The sequence below is a fragment of the Boleophthalmus pectinirostris genome, unplaced genomic scaffold, assembly GCF_026225935.1.
Source record: "Boleophthalmus pectinirostris isolate CB_2022bp ecotype Guang Dong unplaced genomic scaffold, ASM2622593v1 HiC_scaffold_7, whole genome shotgun sequence".
Lineage (NCBI taxonomy): Eukaryota > Metazoa > Chordata > Actinopteri > Gobiiformes > Gobiidae > Boleophthalmus > Boleophthalmus pectinirostris.
Window position 1 is genome coordinate 13,472,230 of NW_026571473.1, and position 15,826 is coordinate 13,488,055.

Sequence of the window (15,826 nt, forward strand, 5' to 3'; positions counted from 1 at the left end):
CTTCGGATCAAAAAAAACCAAAAAAACAATTACCTTCCATTTTTCCAAAACTCTGTTCAAGTACTGATCCGCACACTGAAAAAAATAGATGCATACATTTGTATTCAGTTTTGAAAGTTGAAAATGGTTGCTTCTCCATGTGTTTAATAACGCAGCACACAGTATTTTGTCTTTTTAATCGTCACCAAAGTCGTTAAAATGTCGCCTCTGAACATGGAACTGTAATAAGATCCGTAAAGCTGCAATCCAGAAACAGTAGATTAATTATGTGACACAAACCACAAGAGCGCCTTGACACTATTAATAAAATGATAAAAGTGGATACAGTTGGTCGTCGCTTGTTGCATTCTGTCAGTGTAACCATATATCTCTCACAAATAATAAAAGCAGAATAAATAAATAATTTACAGGCGAAGATCAAAACTATTTGAACGTGTTACGTCATCTTTCCGCGCCGCGTGTTTTGGCCGTGGAGGACATCGAGCATGGGACACCTTGGTGCTTTATTAGTTGTGTATCTTTTCGTGCTTTCATGGGATCGTATCCTAGGTATGGCAGAAGTTTCACATCTAGAAAAGCAATGGAAAACAAATGCATGGGCAAAACAGATAATATGATGTTGATGTATAATATAAAGTAGCCCAGCCTCTAGAGTGGTGCACCATGGGCAGTATGAATGAAGGCACTGTACCCATATGCTCTTTTTTTAGTTCATCTATTTGCGAGTGTTGAATGAATGCATTAATGTTATTCGGACAGTAATGTAGGGAACGAGCATAGAAAAAACATAGATATAATAATAATAATAATAATAATAATTTAAAAAAACAACATAAACTTTCTTTTCTATAACAATAAACAAAAGTACATGTCATGCAGGGTTTATTTGTCTCCGAAAAAAATCGTTTCGTTCACCTCTTGTAATGCTCGCGTCTGAGTTATATTTCTGATCAATCTGTAAACTGAAAAATTTTATTTGTACCATTAGATTATTTAATACTCATTAATAAATATAAAGGAGGAAGTTGACAAGAACCCGGCTGCCATGAATATATGCGTCCAACACTGGTTATGTTTACACCAAAATCTGATAATCATCTGATTTCTGGAATTATCACATTACTGAAATGTCATTCAAACATTTACATCTGTTGTGAGTAATTTGATTTATTTCAGGCTGTTCAAATAATGATGAAATTTATGGGGAAAAAATAAAATAGATTAAAATTTGTTGTACTTTGTCTTCCAAATACAAATGTTATTCTAACTACTGACTGATTACCTGATAAACGTTGCCTGGTGGTTTTGATTATCAAATTTCTTTTGAGCATTTAAAGCTACCAAAATGGGATCCTGTCTGTCCTTACACTATAAACATTTCTCTCTATACAGTTAAATGTTTCCTGTATCTTATGTGTTATAGGTGCCCTGGACCCCCCTGTCTGTCAGGCCGGGAGACAGTTCAGGTGTGACAATGGTTTGTGCGTCTCTAGACTCAGTGTGTGTGATGGTCAGATACAGTGTAAAGATGGATCAGATGAACGAGAATGTGGTGAGCCTCATGTTAACACAGCCTCTCTCTTTTGTTCTTGTACACAGCAGGCCATGGTTTAGGTTTCATGTGTGTTAAGGGTTGAAACAATATACAGTATATAAGTAAAACATGAAGCTAATCTACTTTTGTGTGTTGCATGTAATGTGGATATTTTTCAGTTACAAACCTTTAGTTTCTATGGAGAAATAGCATTACACTTTTAATCTCTTAATCTATTGTAAACCTTTTGGGCAATGGTATATTGTATTTGAAGAGTTTTCAACTTTCAGGGTAGTATGTATATTTACTAGAATGTACATAAGTAAACAAAATAAATTTTTACTTTCTAATTTCCTAACAAATTGCCTTTTTTCAAAGAAGCCTGTAGAGAAGCATGAAATCTTACACATATGTAACTTAAGCAAATTTAAATCACTCTCCTGTACAACTCCATAGCCTAGTTGTATTAACACACTTTTACTGCAAGTTAATAGCAAAATGATCTTTTACAGTATTTAAGTTTTGTTCTTGTGGCTCTTCACAGGTGGTCTTGTTTGTAGGAGCAGTGAATTTTTCTGTGACATTGGACATTGTATATCAGTGATGCTCCTCTGTGATGGGGAGGACCACTGTAGTGATGGGAGTGATGAGAGGCTTTGTCAGAACTGCACCTCTGGGGTTTCGTGTGGTCCCTCGGGTCCGTGTCTGTCCAAACATCAGCTCTGTGACGGACAGACTGACTGTGGTGATGGGCGTGACGAGGATAAGAGTGTGTGCGGTGCTCTGAACACTGCGTGTGCCGCTTCGGAGTTTAAGTGTGGAGACGGGAAGTGTATTCAACATTCATACAAATGTGACAACACAGTTGACTGCAGCGATGGCAGCGATGAGGAGAACTGTGGTCAGTGAAATAAATGATCTTATAATATTAGAATTACCTTGTAAGATGTAGTTTTGTCCCATACCCACCAGAGGGCAACATTGTAGCAGAATTATGAATTGGAACACTTTTTTTGAAAAGTTAAAATAAAAGATTACAATGGACTTAAAGAAGGAAGTCCATGCATAATACTTTGTCATAAATGCATGTATTATTGCAGATGTCAACGAGTGTCTGTTCAATAATGGGGGCTGCCCACATGTGTGTGTGGATGAGCCAAAAGGCTTCCACTGTGAATGTCCCAACAACACAAGGCAGGTGGGGGACAGCCACTGTGAAGGTCCGTAAACAAAATTCATATTATACATGCTATTAACTATTAACTATTGCTGTAGTCATTTTGAGAGTGCATCATAAATTTTTTGTCTTGATTATTAAATAACAAAGTATTTATCAAACCCTTTTTCCTTTTAGAAATGAACCCCTGCCTTGAGGCTGATGTATGTGACCAGTTGTGTTTGTACACAAATGACCATCTCACCTGCAGGTGCCAAGAGGACTATGTGAAGGGGTCTGCTGCAGGTGACTGTAAAGCTACAGGTAAACCATTTATCTAAACAGGAAATCTTATTAATAAATAATGCCTTCACAAACACCAATACTTTAATACCTTAAAATAACAATGAAGCATATTTTGTAATACATTTCAAGAAACATGCATTTGCACTTAAGCATGAATTGTGTTTGTCTTGTGCGTGTGTGTCACTCTACATGTGCTTACATCATTCTAACAACATCAAGTGCAAACAAAACAAACGTTCTTCCTCTTTGGTGTACAAACTTTTTTTTTGTTTCTCCTGGTTATATGTAAAATGCCTTATGTATAATATGCTCTGATAATTTAAAAAAAAATGTCTTTCAGGCTCTTTAGCTCACCTGTTGTTCACTGACCTTGGCGGAGTCAGTATATCCAACATCACTGGGTCTGTGTATGAGCAGCTCAAGTCAGCATGTGGAAGTCGGCACGTGACAGTTTTGTCTTCTAATAACACATTATACTGGGCACAGCCAGAAACTTCATCCATATACAGGTAAAACTGTACCAACCTTACAAAAAAGTCAAATCACATTGTGGACACCATTTACATTTTAGATGGATAATATTTTTTTAAGAGATTGTCAAACAGCTATGAAATTACATTGCGATTTGTGTTTATATAAGATATTCACATGTCTGCATGAAGATGTGTAAAGTTTAACATCATGGGTGGGCACACACTCACTTTGTACTGTTGCCAAAACATGGATTTTCATGACATGACATGTGTTTTCGAACAGCTTGTTTTTCCATGTGTCATGCAAAAACAGTTCCTGTTATACTTGCTTTTTCATAGGTTGTCATTTGGTGGAAAGCAGCATAATGCCCAGCGGGTTTTCAAAGCCCCCAGTTCAGTGTCTGGCCTGGCCGTGGATTGGGTCCACAGTTTATTGTACTGGTCCAGTGCAGAGACTGGCTCTGTTCACGTCGGTCTGCTGGATGGTTCAGTGCAGCGCCCTCTACTGACTGGACTAGACAAACCCTGTGCTGTGGTGGTTCACCCTACTCAAGGGTAACGGTTATGTACCTTGGCACTACCTTTTTAAGATGCAGTGTAATGTAGCTTAAAACTATGTTGTTCCTCTTCCTTTACTGGTGTGTCACTTTATTTGCAGGAGTTTAATATATAAAAGCTGTCGTAAAAGTTTACGTAGTATTATGTGAGACATTTCATATTGCAATGTCAACGTTTTCTCTCTTTTTAGGGTGATCTTCTGGGCAGAGTGTGGAAACAATCCTAAAATTGAGAAGTCTAGTTTGGATGGCCAGTACCAAAAGACTTTAGTTAATACTTTAATACATAATCCTGTTGCACTTTCTCTTGGTGAGACAAGATACCATTACAATAAAAATCATGACTTTTCCAAACATTAATAGCTTTATATCTTCTATTTTTAATAGATCTCCCCCGACAACTGCTGTACTGGGTTGATCAGGGACTGAGGCGAATCTCCAGAGTAAATTTAGAGGGTCATTATCGGAAAACAGTGGTAGAGTCGAATGGCTTCCTGGATCAGCCTTTTGGACTTGCCCTGTTTGAGGTCAGATTATTGTTTTTAATCATAAGGAAACATATGTTAACTTTTATTAAACATATTTTTGTTACGCTTTTAGGGTTTTGTATATTGGAGCGATGAAGTGAGTCATTCGATCTGTAGGGCAAACAAGCATGATGGCAGTCAGTTTGAAGTAATCCTGAAAAACATTACATCACCAGGCAGCGTGCTCATTTCCCATCCTGCTCTCCAGCCTAACAGTAAGTCCACACATAACTAACAAAGGAAGTTTGTTTATTTATTTTATTATTTTCTTACATGGAATAAACAAAAATAAAAAGTAGACAAAAATCAAAAACCCTCCCACACCTCAGCCCTCTCTCTACAATACACTCAACTCACATTCAATACATACACACAACATAAAATGGATTTTATTTATTTGTACTGGTTCTATGTAAAAATTCACTGATATTTTACAACAATGCATTTTCTAAGTAGCAGCAGTCTCTCAGTGCCCATAATTCATTCAGTTTTTTTGTCAGTGCAGAAATTTGTCTTTTCCCTATAAAAATTGAAATAGTAAAGCCAAATATATGGTTATTTGTTTAGTTTTATACAATCATTATAAAAAGTATAATTATTCTATGCAAATTCATTCTTTTACTCATCTCGGTTTGACAACGATCAAAACCGTTATTGGCGGATTTCAGATTCTAGAATGTGATGATGTCATACGCCCAAATGGGGGCAAGAGACAGTTAATGACATTGTACTTTGCCATGAAATATCCAAAAGTTAAACTCACAAATGTTGAACCTGGTATTTTCAATTAGTGTCTAAACCCTAGAACTCACTCTGTTACAACATAAGTTTGCATTTTAACAATTTTAACTTTAGCTGCCCCCTTCAGCGTTATTAATATTGTCCTATAGAATGTTATGATTCCATCTGAATCAAGCAATTATGTGCAACAAATTATATTCCACCTATTCTTTTTGCTGCCATAATTTAGATTTTTAGAGCCTTCAGTATTTCGTGGAGGTTCACTTAAGTTTACCGAAAGCACAGGAAATCATCTTTTCAGACTCTTATTGACAGGAGGAACATTCCCACCACGTAAAAGATATTCTTTCTACAAAAGGATGTAGGTGGATCTGGTAGAGAAGCCTTAGATGTTATTTTCTCCTGGGCATGAGGCAGCATGGCATATGCTCAGTGAAAGTTATGGTGAGCCATTTGTTATTGCAACAGCATTTAGAGACTGCATTCCTGGCCAAAGATCACAGGCAGATACTGGAGATTTAAGAAAGTCTGTGCAGTTCTTACAGATTAATAGATGGAACAGAAAGGCCACAGAGTAGTACCAACTGGAGCATAAGCAATTTCCACATTTCAGCTATTTTGTGACATTCCTATCCATGGAGGAAAGTATCGCATGTAATTGTCTTATAGCCTGGTATGATTTAAGATGAAGTGAAATCTTCACTACTAACATAAATGAGAAAGGTACACTCTCCTGTTTGTTCTGTAAAAAGAACGGATACAGTGTTGTAAGTTCATTGAGAAACCAGTTACAGACAGAGTCAAGCCTATTCAAAGTGAAAGATTGTGTTTTGGCTGTTTAAACAGTGGCCATCAATCCAAAGCCTGCAGCCACAGTATGATATGTAGCACATGCTCCAAACGTCATCCTACATGTTTGCATGAAGAAATACAAAGACAACAGACCAAAAAAAGAACCACCTAAACCTGTTGCAAGTGAACAAAAGGAGACCACGCCACGGTAACACAGCCACAAGACATAGTCACAGAGAGCACCTTCAATCGAGTGACTCCTGAAAGCGGTAACACAGAGACCTAGGCTATAGTGCATGTATTCATGTCCACACAAAATGATCCAAGTAAAGGAGTGCTTGTTTATGCTCTGCTAGATACATAGAGTGATTCCTCATTTATTTTAAATGAAGTGGCAGACAACCTGGATACAACCAAAACTCAAGTCAAACTACGCACAATGTCATCAAAGAGAACTACTGTGCCCTGGACGAGACTGGAAGCCCTACAGATAAGAGGACTATTCTCCACAAAGAAACTCACTGTGCCAGTGGTTATGCTTGTGACATTATACCTACAAATTGTAGTCACATTCAAACACCAGACACTGTATTGGCATGGCCACACTTGGAACATCTCGCAGAGCATATTGCTCCACCACTGGACTATGAAATAGGGCTCTTGTTAGGTTACATCTGCCCACAAGCTTTAATGACCAGAGAAAGTGTTTCTGGTGAAGAAAATCAGTCCTTTGCTCAGAAAACAGATTTAGGCAGGAGCATCGTTAGTTACTGTAATTCCAGTGACACGGTCAGACTGAGTTAAACACAAAGCTAAAGAAAGAAGTTAATTACATCTGCAAGACACAAGTAAAAGAGGTAACATTCTCTAATGTAATCAAAGTACTTGAATCAGACTTTACAGAGAGAGCAGTGGAAGAGACAAGCATATCACAAGAAGCCCTTTGCTTCCTAAAAGAAGAAATCAAACACAAGCAGGATGGACATTATGGACCACTGTCCTTCAAAAGTGACAGACCAAACCTTCTAAACAACATGTCAAATGCAATGCAAAGCTTTAAAAAGGACCAAAGGTTCTTCATGGATTATGTAAGGTTTATGGAGGACATCATCACACATGGAGATGCAGAGAAGGTACCAGAGCATGAAATTTGTAATAGTCCTGTCTGGTTTATACCATGCCATGGGGTATACCACCCACAAAAGCCCAGTGAGGTACATGTAGTGTTTGATGCCTCTGCACAATACCAAGATTCTTCACTGGACGAACACTTGCTTACAGGGCCCGACCCACAAATACATTGGTGGGAGTATATATTTTTTTACCAGTTCCATGTTAGATCTCAAGACCAGAACTATTTACACTTTCTATGGTGGGAGCATTGTGATTTAAGCACTCTGCCCTCTGTCTTCTGTCTTCCGCATGAAGGTTCACCTTTTTGGTGCCTTAAAACATCTAGCCACACAAAGTGAAGATACGTTTTGCCCAGGTACAGTTAAGTTCATTCAAAAGAACTTTTATGTAGATGATGGACTTGTTAGCATGATTTCAGAAGAAGAAGCAAGAAAACTAGTCAAAGAAGCAAGAGAGCTTTGTAGCACAGGTAAGAATAAGACCAAATTCATATCAAACAATGAAAATGTGTTAAAATCACTACCCAAAGAAGAGTGCGCTGAAAGTGTGGAAGACCTAGACCTAGCATTTGGAGAGCCACTCCTGGAAAGAGCACTTGGTGTACAGTGTTGCGTGTCTTCTGATGAGTTCCAGTTCAGAATAACAGTGAAAAAGCACCCTTTGACAAGAAGAGAAGTCCTGTGCATAGTAGCTTCAGTTTACAATCCATTGGGATTTGTAACACTGTTCGTCTTAAAGGGGAAGCAAATCCTACAACAGTTATGCCAAGAGAAAGGTGGATGGGATGAACCGTTGTCAGATTAACTCCGGATCCAGTGGGAATCCTGGCTCTAAGATCTTCAGAACGGGTGAGAATTTGGAGATGTCTCTTACCTGCAAACACAGACATTAAACAGTGGGAAGTGTGACTCTAGTTTCACAGGCTACTGGCAGTGTAGTTATCTAAGAACTGTTACATTCAAAGATGATGTTCATTGTGCCCTAGTTCTGGAAAAGACACGAGTCACCCCAGTTACTCACTTCTGTCTCCAGACTTGAGTTAACAGCTGCAGTAGTTGCAGCAAGGACAAGTGTAATGCTCAGAAATTAACTGGAGACAAGTCAATGCCAAAAAGATTTTTGGAATGATTCTAAAGTTGTGTTAGGTTACGTGAATAATGATGCAAAGAGATTCCACATTTTTGTGGCGAATAGGATTTAAAGAATAAAGTCACTCACAGAGTAAAAGTAAACCTGTTGATCATACATCAAGAGGTTTAAATGTTCAGCAGCTCCTGAATTTTAACTGGTTCAAAGGTCCAGAGTTTTTGTGGAAAAGTGAGCAGCCCACTGAAAATGTCCAGGTTACTGAACTCATGTCAAGCGATCCAGAGTTATAAAACCATGCATATGCTCAAAACTAATACACAACAAGGACAGAAAACAATACTACATCGCCCCAAGAGCTGTTTAAGGGAATTTGTGAAGGACTTTAAAAGTGTCACACAAACAAAAGGTAAGGGAAAAAATACAACAATTCAGGACAGATGCAGAACTATTCACATTAAAGCTGGAACACGACAATGCATTTTGCAGAGAAATACAAAATTATTCTCAAGGAAAAGACAGTCTGTACAGCTTGTGTGTCTTATCTTGGAGCTGACCAAGTCCCTTTGTTGATGCATTCTAGGGCAATTTATATTAAGTTTGTAAGCCAGGATCCGTACCGAAGAAAATTCAGTTCCTCACAACTTAATTCTGGACACGGTGGTAGAAGGAATATCTTCTCAATCTTCAGCAATGGCAAATATGGCAAAAGGACAAGAGGAACACAAAGGTTAATGACATTGTTATTCTTGAAGAGAATAATTCTCCAAGGAACAAGTGGAAGCTTGCACCAGTAACAGAAGGAATCCGTGTATCATTCGTTCATTCGTTTTTCAATATAAAACTAAAAATAAGAAAACGAAAAAACAACAGTTTTCTTCGTTATTTGTCTCCAAAACCAAAATGAAAAAAACGGATAACGATTCGTTTTTTCAGTTTTCGATTTTGTGTTTAAATGAAGAATGGAAAAAACGGATAACGGCCGTTTCCCGTTTATGTGACTTCCGTGACTGCGATACCGAACTTTTGCACCGGGTACGTACTGAACTAGGACTGATCCAGGTCCGAGACCAGACCAGGACCAGAGCGGGACTGAGACCGGGACCAGACCGGGACCAGCGCGGACTCCGAGCTTTGACTCCGGGCCTCCACGGGGTCCGAGCCTCAGCTTCGAGCTCCGGCCCTGCCGTGGGCTCTGAGCCTCCGGTCTGGTCCCGGTCTGGTCCTGGTCTTGTCTCGGTCTCGGTCTCAGGCCCGCTCTGGTCCCGGTCTGGTCCCGGTCTCAGTCCCGCTCTGGTCCTGGTCTGGTCCCGGTCTCAGTCCCACTCTGGTCCTGGTCTGGTCCCAGTCTCAGTAGCGCTTTGGCCCCGGTCTGGTCCCGGACCTGGTCCATTTGAACCAAAAGCTCTTAGTTTGATTCATTTTCATTGGTGTGAAAGCGTCAGTCGGAGGCTTTGCACCACCTCGGAACCAGCCGCGGTTCTTGAGCGCGGAGGACCAGAGCAGCTCTGTCCCGGTCTCAGTCCCGCTCTGGTCTCGGTCTGGTCTTGGACCTGGATCCGTCCTGATTCAGTCCGTATGCGGTGAGACTGGGACCAGACCGGGACCAGAGCGGGCCTGAGACCGAGACCGAGACAAGACCAGGACCAGACCGGGACCAGACCGGAGGCTCAGAGCCCACGGCAGGACCGGAGCTCGAAGCTGAGGCTCGGACCCCGTGGAGGCTCGGAGTCAAAGCTCGGAGTCCGCCCTGGTCCCGCTCTGGTCCCGGCCTGGTCCCGGTCTCAGTCCCGCTCTGGTCTCGGACCTGGATCAGTCCTAGTTCAGTCCGTACGCGGTGCAAAAGTTCGGTATCGCAGTCACGGAAGTCACGTAAACGGGAAACGGCCGTTATCCGTTTTTTCCATTCTTCATTTAAACACAAAATCGAAAACTGAAAAAACGAATCGTTATCCGTTTTTTCATTTTGGTTTTGGAGACAAATAACGAAGAAAACTGTTGTTTTTTCGTTTTCTTATTTTTGGTTTTATATTGAAAAACGAATGAACGAATGATACACGGATTAGAAGGGCCCGGTCAAGCAGAAGTAAACAGCAAGGCCAAAAATTCAAGTTAATGCATCTGATATAAAAATGTATTCAACAGATAGCATATGTACTCTAGTTTATGACACTGTTTACCTTTTTTCTGTACCATTTTTGGTTCTAAAGTTACATATATTTTAAACATACCATGTATGCAACATGGAACAAAAATTATTTCCCAAATTTCAAAGACCTGAAAATCATGTAAATAAATGGCTGTATTTCATCATATCTTGTGTTATTCGATCTTTGAACTGTTGATGAAGGTACATGATTTTTCCCCCAAAAAATTATTTAAAATGATTAAAATTTGCTTGGAAGGACTGACATCCATCCATCCATCCATTTTCGTCCGCTTCATCCGGGGCCGGGTCGCGGGGGCAGCAGCCTAAGCAGGGACTCCCAGACTTCCTTCACCCCAGACACGTCCTCCAGCTCCTCCGGGGGGACCCCGAGGCGTTCCCAGGCCAGCCGAGAGACATAGTCCCTCCAGCGTGTCCTGGGTCTTCCCCGGGGCCTCCTCCCGGTGGGACATGCCCAGAACACCTCCCGAGGGAGGCGCCCAGGAGGCATCCGGAACAGATGCCCGAGCCACCTCAACTGGCTCCTCTCGATGTGGAGGAGCAGCGGCTCTACTCCGAGCTCCTCCCGTGTGACTGAGCTCCTCACCCTATCTCTAAGGGAGCGCCCAGCCACCTTACGGAGGAAACTCATTTCGTGCGCTTGTATCCGCGATCTCGTCCTTTCGGTCACTACCCAGAGCTCATGACCATAGGTGAGAGTAGGAACGAAGACTGACCGGTAAATCGAGAGCTTCGCCTTTCGGCTCAGCACCCTCTTCACCACAACGGTCCGATACAGCGACCGCATCACTGCCGAAACTGCACCGATCCGCCTGTCAATCTCACGTTCCGTCCTTCCCTCACTCGTGAACAAGACCCCGAGATACTTGAACTCCTCCACTTGAGGCAAAGACTCCACATCCACCCGGAGAGGGCAAGCCACCTTTTTCCGGTCGAGAACCATGGCCTCAGACTTAGAAGAGCTGATCTTCATCCCAGCCGCTTCACACTCGGCTGCAAACCGCCCCAGTGCACATTGCAGGTCCTGGTTCGATGAAGCCAACAGGACAACATCATCCGCAAACAGCAGAGATGAGATCCTGTGGTCCCCAAACCGGACCCCCTCCGGCCTCTGACTGCGCCTAGAAATTCTGTCCATAAATACAATGAACAGAACCGGTGACAAAGGGCAGCCCTGGCGGAGTCCAACATGCACCAGGAACAGGTCTGACTTACTGCCGGCAATGCGAACACAGCTCCTGCTCCGGTCATACAGGGACCGGACAGCCCTTAGCAAAGGGCCCCGGACCCCATACTCCCAGAGCACCCCCCACAGGACACCACGAGGGACACGGTCGAATGCCTTCTCCAAGTCCACAAAGCACATGTGGACTGGTTGGGCAAACTCCCATGAACCCTCGAGCACCCGATGGAGAGTGTAGAGCTGGTCCAGTGTTCCACGGCCAGGACGAAAACCACACTGCTCTTCCTGGATCTGAGGTTCGACTATCGGCCGGATTCTCCTCTCCAGTACCCTGGCATAGACCTTACCGGGAAGGCTGAGGAGTGTGATCCCCCTATAGTTGGAACACACCCTCCGGTCCCCCTTCTTATACAGAGGGACCACCACCCCAGTTTGCCAGTCCAGAGGTACTGTCCCCGACCGCCACGCGATGTTGAAGAGGCGTGTCAGCCAAGACAGCCCCACAACATCCAGAGAGACTTAAGGTACTCAGGACGGATCTCATCCAATCCCGGAGCCTTGCCACCAAGGAGCTTTCCAACCACCTCAGTGACTTCAGCCAGGGTGATGGATGAGTCCGCCTCCGAGTCCCCAGCCTCGGCCTCCTCCTCGGAAGACGTGACGGTGGGATTGAGGAGATCCTCAAAGTATTCCTTCCACCGCCGGACAACGTCCCCAGTCGAGGTCAGCAGCTCTCCCCCCGCACTGTAAACAGTGTTGGCGAAGAACTTCTTCCCCCTCCTGAGGCGCCGGACGGTTTGCCAGAATCTCTTTGAGGCCGTCCGATAGTCCTTCTCCATGGCCTCCCCGAACTCCTCCCTGCTCCGAGTTTTTGCCTCCGCAACCGCACGGGCTGCAGCACGCTTGGCCCGCCGGTACCCGTCAGCTGCTTCAGGAGTCCCCCGAGCCAGCAAGGCCCGATAGGACTCCTTCTTCAGCTTGACGGCATCCCTTACTTCCGGTGTCCACCACCGGGTTCGGGGATTGCCGCCGCGACAGGCACCACAGACCTTACGCCCACAGCTCCGAGCAGCCGCATCGACAATAGAGGCCGAGAATGAAGCCCACTCGGACTCCATATCTCCAGCCTCCCCCGGAATCCGGGAGAAGTCCTCCCGGAGGTGTGAGTTGAAAGTCCCTCTGACAGAGGGCTCCGCCAGACGTTCCCAACAGACCCTCACTACACGCTTGGGCCTGCCAGGTCTTTCCGGCTTCCTCCTCCGCCAGCGAACCCAACTCACAACCAGGTGGTGATCAGTTGACAGCTCAGCCCCTCTCTTCACCCGAGTGTCCAAGACACACGGCCGGAGATCAGATGACACGACTACAAAGTCGATCATCGACCTCCGGCCTAGGGTGTCCTGGTGCCACGTGCACTTATGGACACCCTTGTGCTCGAACATGGTGTTTGTTATGGACAAACCGTGACTAGCACAGAAGTCCAATAACAAAACACCGCTCGGGTTCAGATCGGGGAGGCCGTTCCTCCCAATCACCCCTCTCCAAGTGTCACTGTCGTTGCCCACATGGGCGTTGAAGTCCCCCAGGAGAACAACGGAGTCCCCGGTCGGTGCACTGTCTAGTACCCCTCCCAAGGACTCCAAGAAGGCACTGCTGTTCGGCCCGTAGGCCGACACCACAGTGAGAGACCTGTCCCCGACCCGAAGGCGCAGGGACACGACCCTCTCGTTCACCGGGGTGAACTCCAACACACAGCGGCTGAGCTGTGGGGCAATGAGCCCACACCAGCCCGCCGCCGCTCCCCGCGGCCAACGCCAGAGAAATGGAGAGTCCAGCCCCTCTCAAGGAGTTGGGTTCCAGAGCCCAAACTGTGCGTGGAGGTGAGGCCGACTATATCTAGTCGGTAACGCTCAACCTCCCGCACAAGCTCAGGCTCCTTCCCCCCCAGCGAGGTGACATTCCATGTCCCCAGAGCTAGTCTCCATGTCCGGAGATCCGGTCGTCGAGGCCCCCGCCGTCGACTGCCGCCCAGATCTCTCTGCACCGGCCCCATATGGCTCCTCCCGCGGGTGGTGGGCCCACGTGAGGACGGCCCCATGTCGCTCCTTCGGGCTAAGCCCGGCCGGGCCCCGTGGGGGAAGGCCCGGCCACCAGGCGCTCGCTGACGAGCACCCACCCCAGGCCTGGCTCCAGGGTGAGGCCCCGGTGACGCCAATCCGGGCGACGTAACTGGCCTCTGTGTTGCACTCATCATGTAGGGCTTCTGAACCGTTCTTCGTCTGACCCGTCCCTCCGGACCTGTTTGCCTTGGGTGACCCTACCAGGGGCATGAAGCCCCCGACAACATAGCTCCCGGGATCATTCGGGCACTCAAACCCCTCCACCATGATAAGGTGATGGTTCAAGGACTGACATATTTTATAGAAATAGTTTCCTTTCATTTGAAGTAATATTAAAGTATTCGGAAGAAAAAAGCTGACAAATTATGCAAAATCATGCACCTTCTACTTGTTTGCACAATTTTCCCTCCATTACTTTTCCCTCCGTTACCATGACCTTTCTTAATAAAAAATCTCATTACACAGAAAGTAAGAGGTTTTTCAACCTAATCTTGTACCATATGGTAGAAAACTATATTAAGCAAATATTCAAACCAGTTTGTTAAGGATATGTAAATGAGAACCAGTAGTTATCGCTGTTTGTATTTATTGCCCAAAAAGTGCTGCATATTTCATTTCCTCCATTACCGACATGAGTTTTTTAATTTTTTGTCAACAACTTGAAAGAATATCACAGGGTTAACTTTACCCTGTTGGAGTGTAACTCTTTCCCACATTCTAATACCTTACTTATTTCAATAGTCCCTCTAGTTTCTGAATAAGAGCTATTTGAATGTAAAAAATCTGCCCCTGTTTCCCTCCGTTACCGCTTGACCAGACCCAGAAGGTCTATCCCAGAGCAGATGGATCAGTATGGAAAGGTCAAACATAGACCTGTACATAAATCTGTGTTATTACTGGGGGCAGAGTAATGCTAATAAGTTCTGTATTGTTGTTAAATGTAATATTTACCTTTTATGTATTTATTTAAAAAAAAAAAATGTGAATAAGAGATAATAAGAGATAAAAAGAACTCTATTCACTACTCGAGAAGGTGGTATGGTGCAGTTACCACTGCATGTGATTATAGAGGAATTATAAGTATACGTTATTATCATAATTATTATAATTATTATAATTACAATACTTATTATCACTGGGTCACGTTCCATGCTCCTTGACAAACCAGAAGTGGGGCACCTTGGTTTGAAAATATCAAAATGCTGAGTCATACGTATTTTAATCTAATGATGTTTCAATCTCTGTTAGTTCTCTAGATGACATTCAAACAACAAGGTTTATGTGTAGTTTGTGTATGTGTAGTAAAACCTTCTTGCTGAAACCTCGTGAAATTTAGCCAATCGTGAAAATTGGCTAAAACAAAAATTCACCTATAATACACCTTAAAATAAAAATCTTCCATGCCCCACCTTTTAGATAACACAAATGTGATGTTTTTGAGTTTATAACTGTGTTTTTCTTAGGGTCAGCTGCCTGTGGTCGTGATCAGTGTCAGTACTTGTGTGGAGTGCAGAGTGTTATACCTCAGACTCTGAATATGAACTGCACTGAAAACAGATACAACAGATCAGAGGGATTTCCGGTCATTTCCAGAACAGTTCCTGCTTCAGTTTTATCTGATTCTACGTTTGCAGGACTCCTCTCTCTCACAAGTAAGACTATTGTTCACTCTGTCTCAGTGTTGGGCACACATGCTTCTGTATTGCAAAAGAAAGTAATTATTATGATGACAATGGTTTATATTCCGCTCTGTTGACAGAACATGGGCTCCTGTAATATAAAATAGTTAAGAACATTTGTCAGACGCTCAATACTAGAAATGCAAATAAAGGTGCATTGTGCAGCTTTTCTGTTGGAGGGTCCACTACCTGCTTGCGTATTGCTTTATCTGGAATGTTCCATGGTATAACTTTAAACATTTCCATCTAGCATTTATCCATTATGGGTGTTTTCATTGTTCAAAAAATACCATATTTTTTCTGTGAATAGGGGCAACTCTTCACAGATCTCAATTTTAATTTAGACTAGTGTTGTAACCTGCTTGTTTCCC

General features: G+C 43.5%; 1 protein-coding gene across 2 annotated transcripts in view; it reads left to right on the plus strand.

Moving 5' to 3' along the window:
• Positions 1–452: 452 nt before the first annotated feature.
• The window catches only part of LOC110172270 (very low-density lipoprotein receptor-like), a 30,251-nt gene continuing 14,877 nt past the window's right edge, over positions 453–15,826 (plus strand). For both annotated transcript variants that reach the window (XR_008633557.1, XM_055164927.1), the window contains exons 1-11: positions 453–549; positions 1,424–1,552; positions 2,079–2,435; positions 2,635–2,754; positions 2,889–3,014; positions 3,337–3,505; positions 3,809–4,024; positions 4,218–4,336; positions 4,414–4,553; positions 4,627–4,768; positions 15,240–15,428. Coding sequence is in view for 1 of the 2 variants with exons in the window: in XM_055164927.1 (XP_055020902.1) it covers positions 486–549; positions 1,424–1,552; positions 2,079–2,435; positions 2,635–2,754; positions 2,889–3,014; positions 3,337–3,505; positions 3,809–4,024; positions 4,218–4,336; positions 4,414–4,553; positions 4,627–4,768; positions 15,240–15,428 (1,771 nt within the window). In the remaining variant the exon portion in view is untranslated. The remainder of the gene's footprint in view (positions 550–1,423; positions 1,553–2,078; positions 2,436–2,634; positions 2,755–2,888; positions 3,015–3,336; positions 3,506–3,808; positions 4,025–4,217; positions 4,337–4,413; positions 4,554–4,626; positions 4,769–15,239; positions 15,429–15,826) is intronic.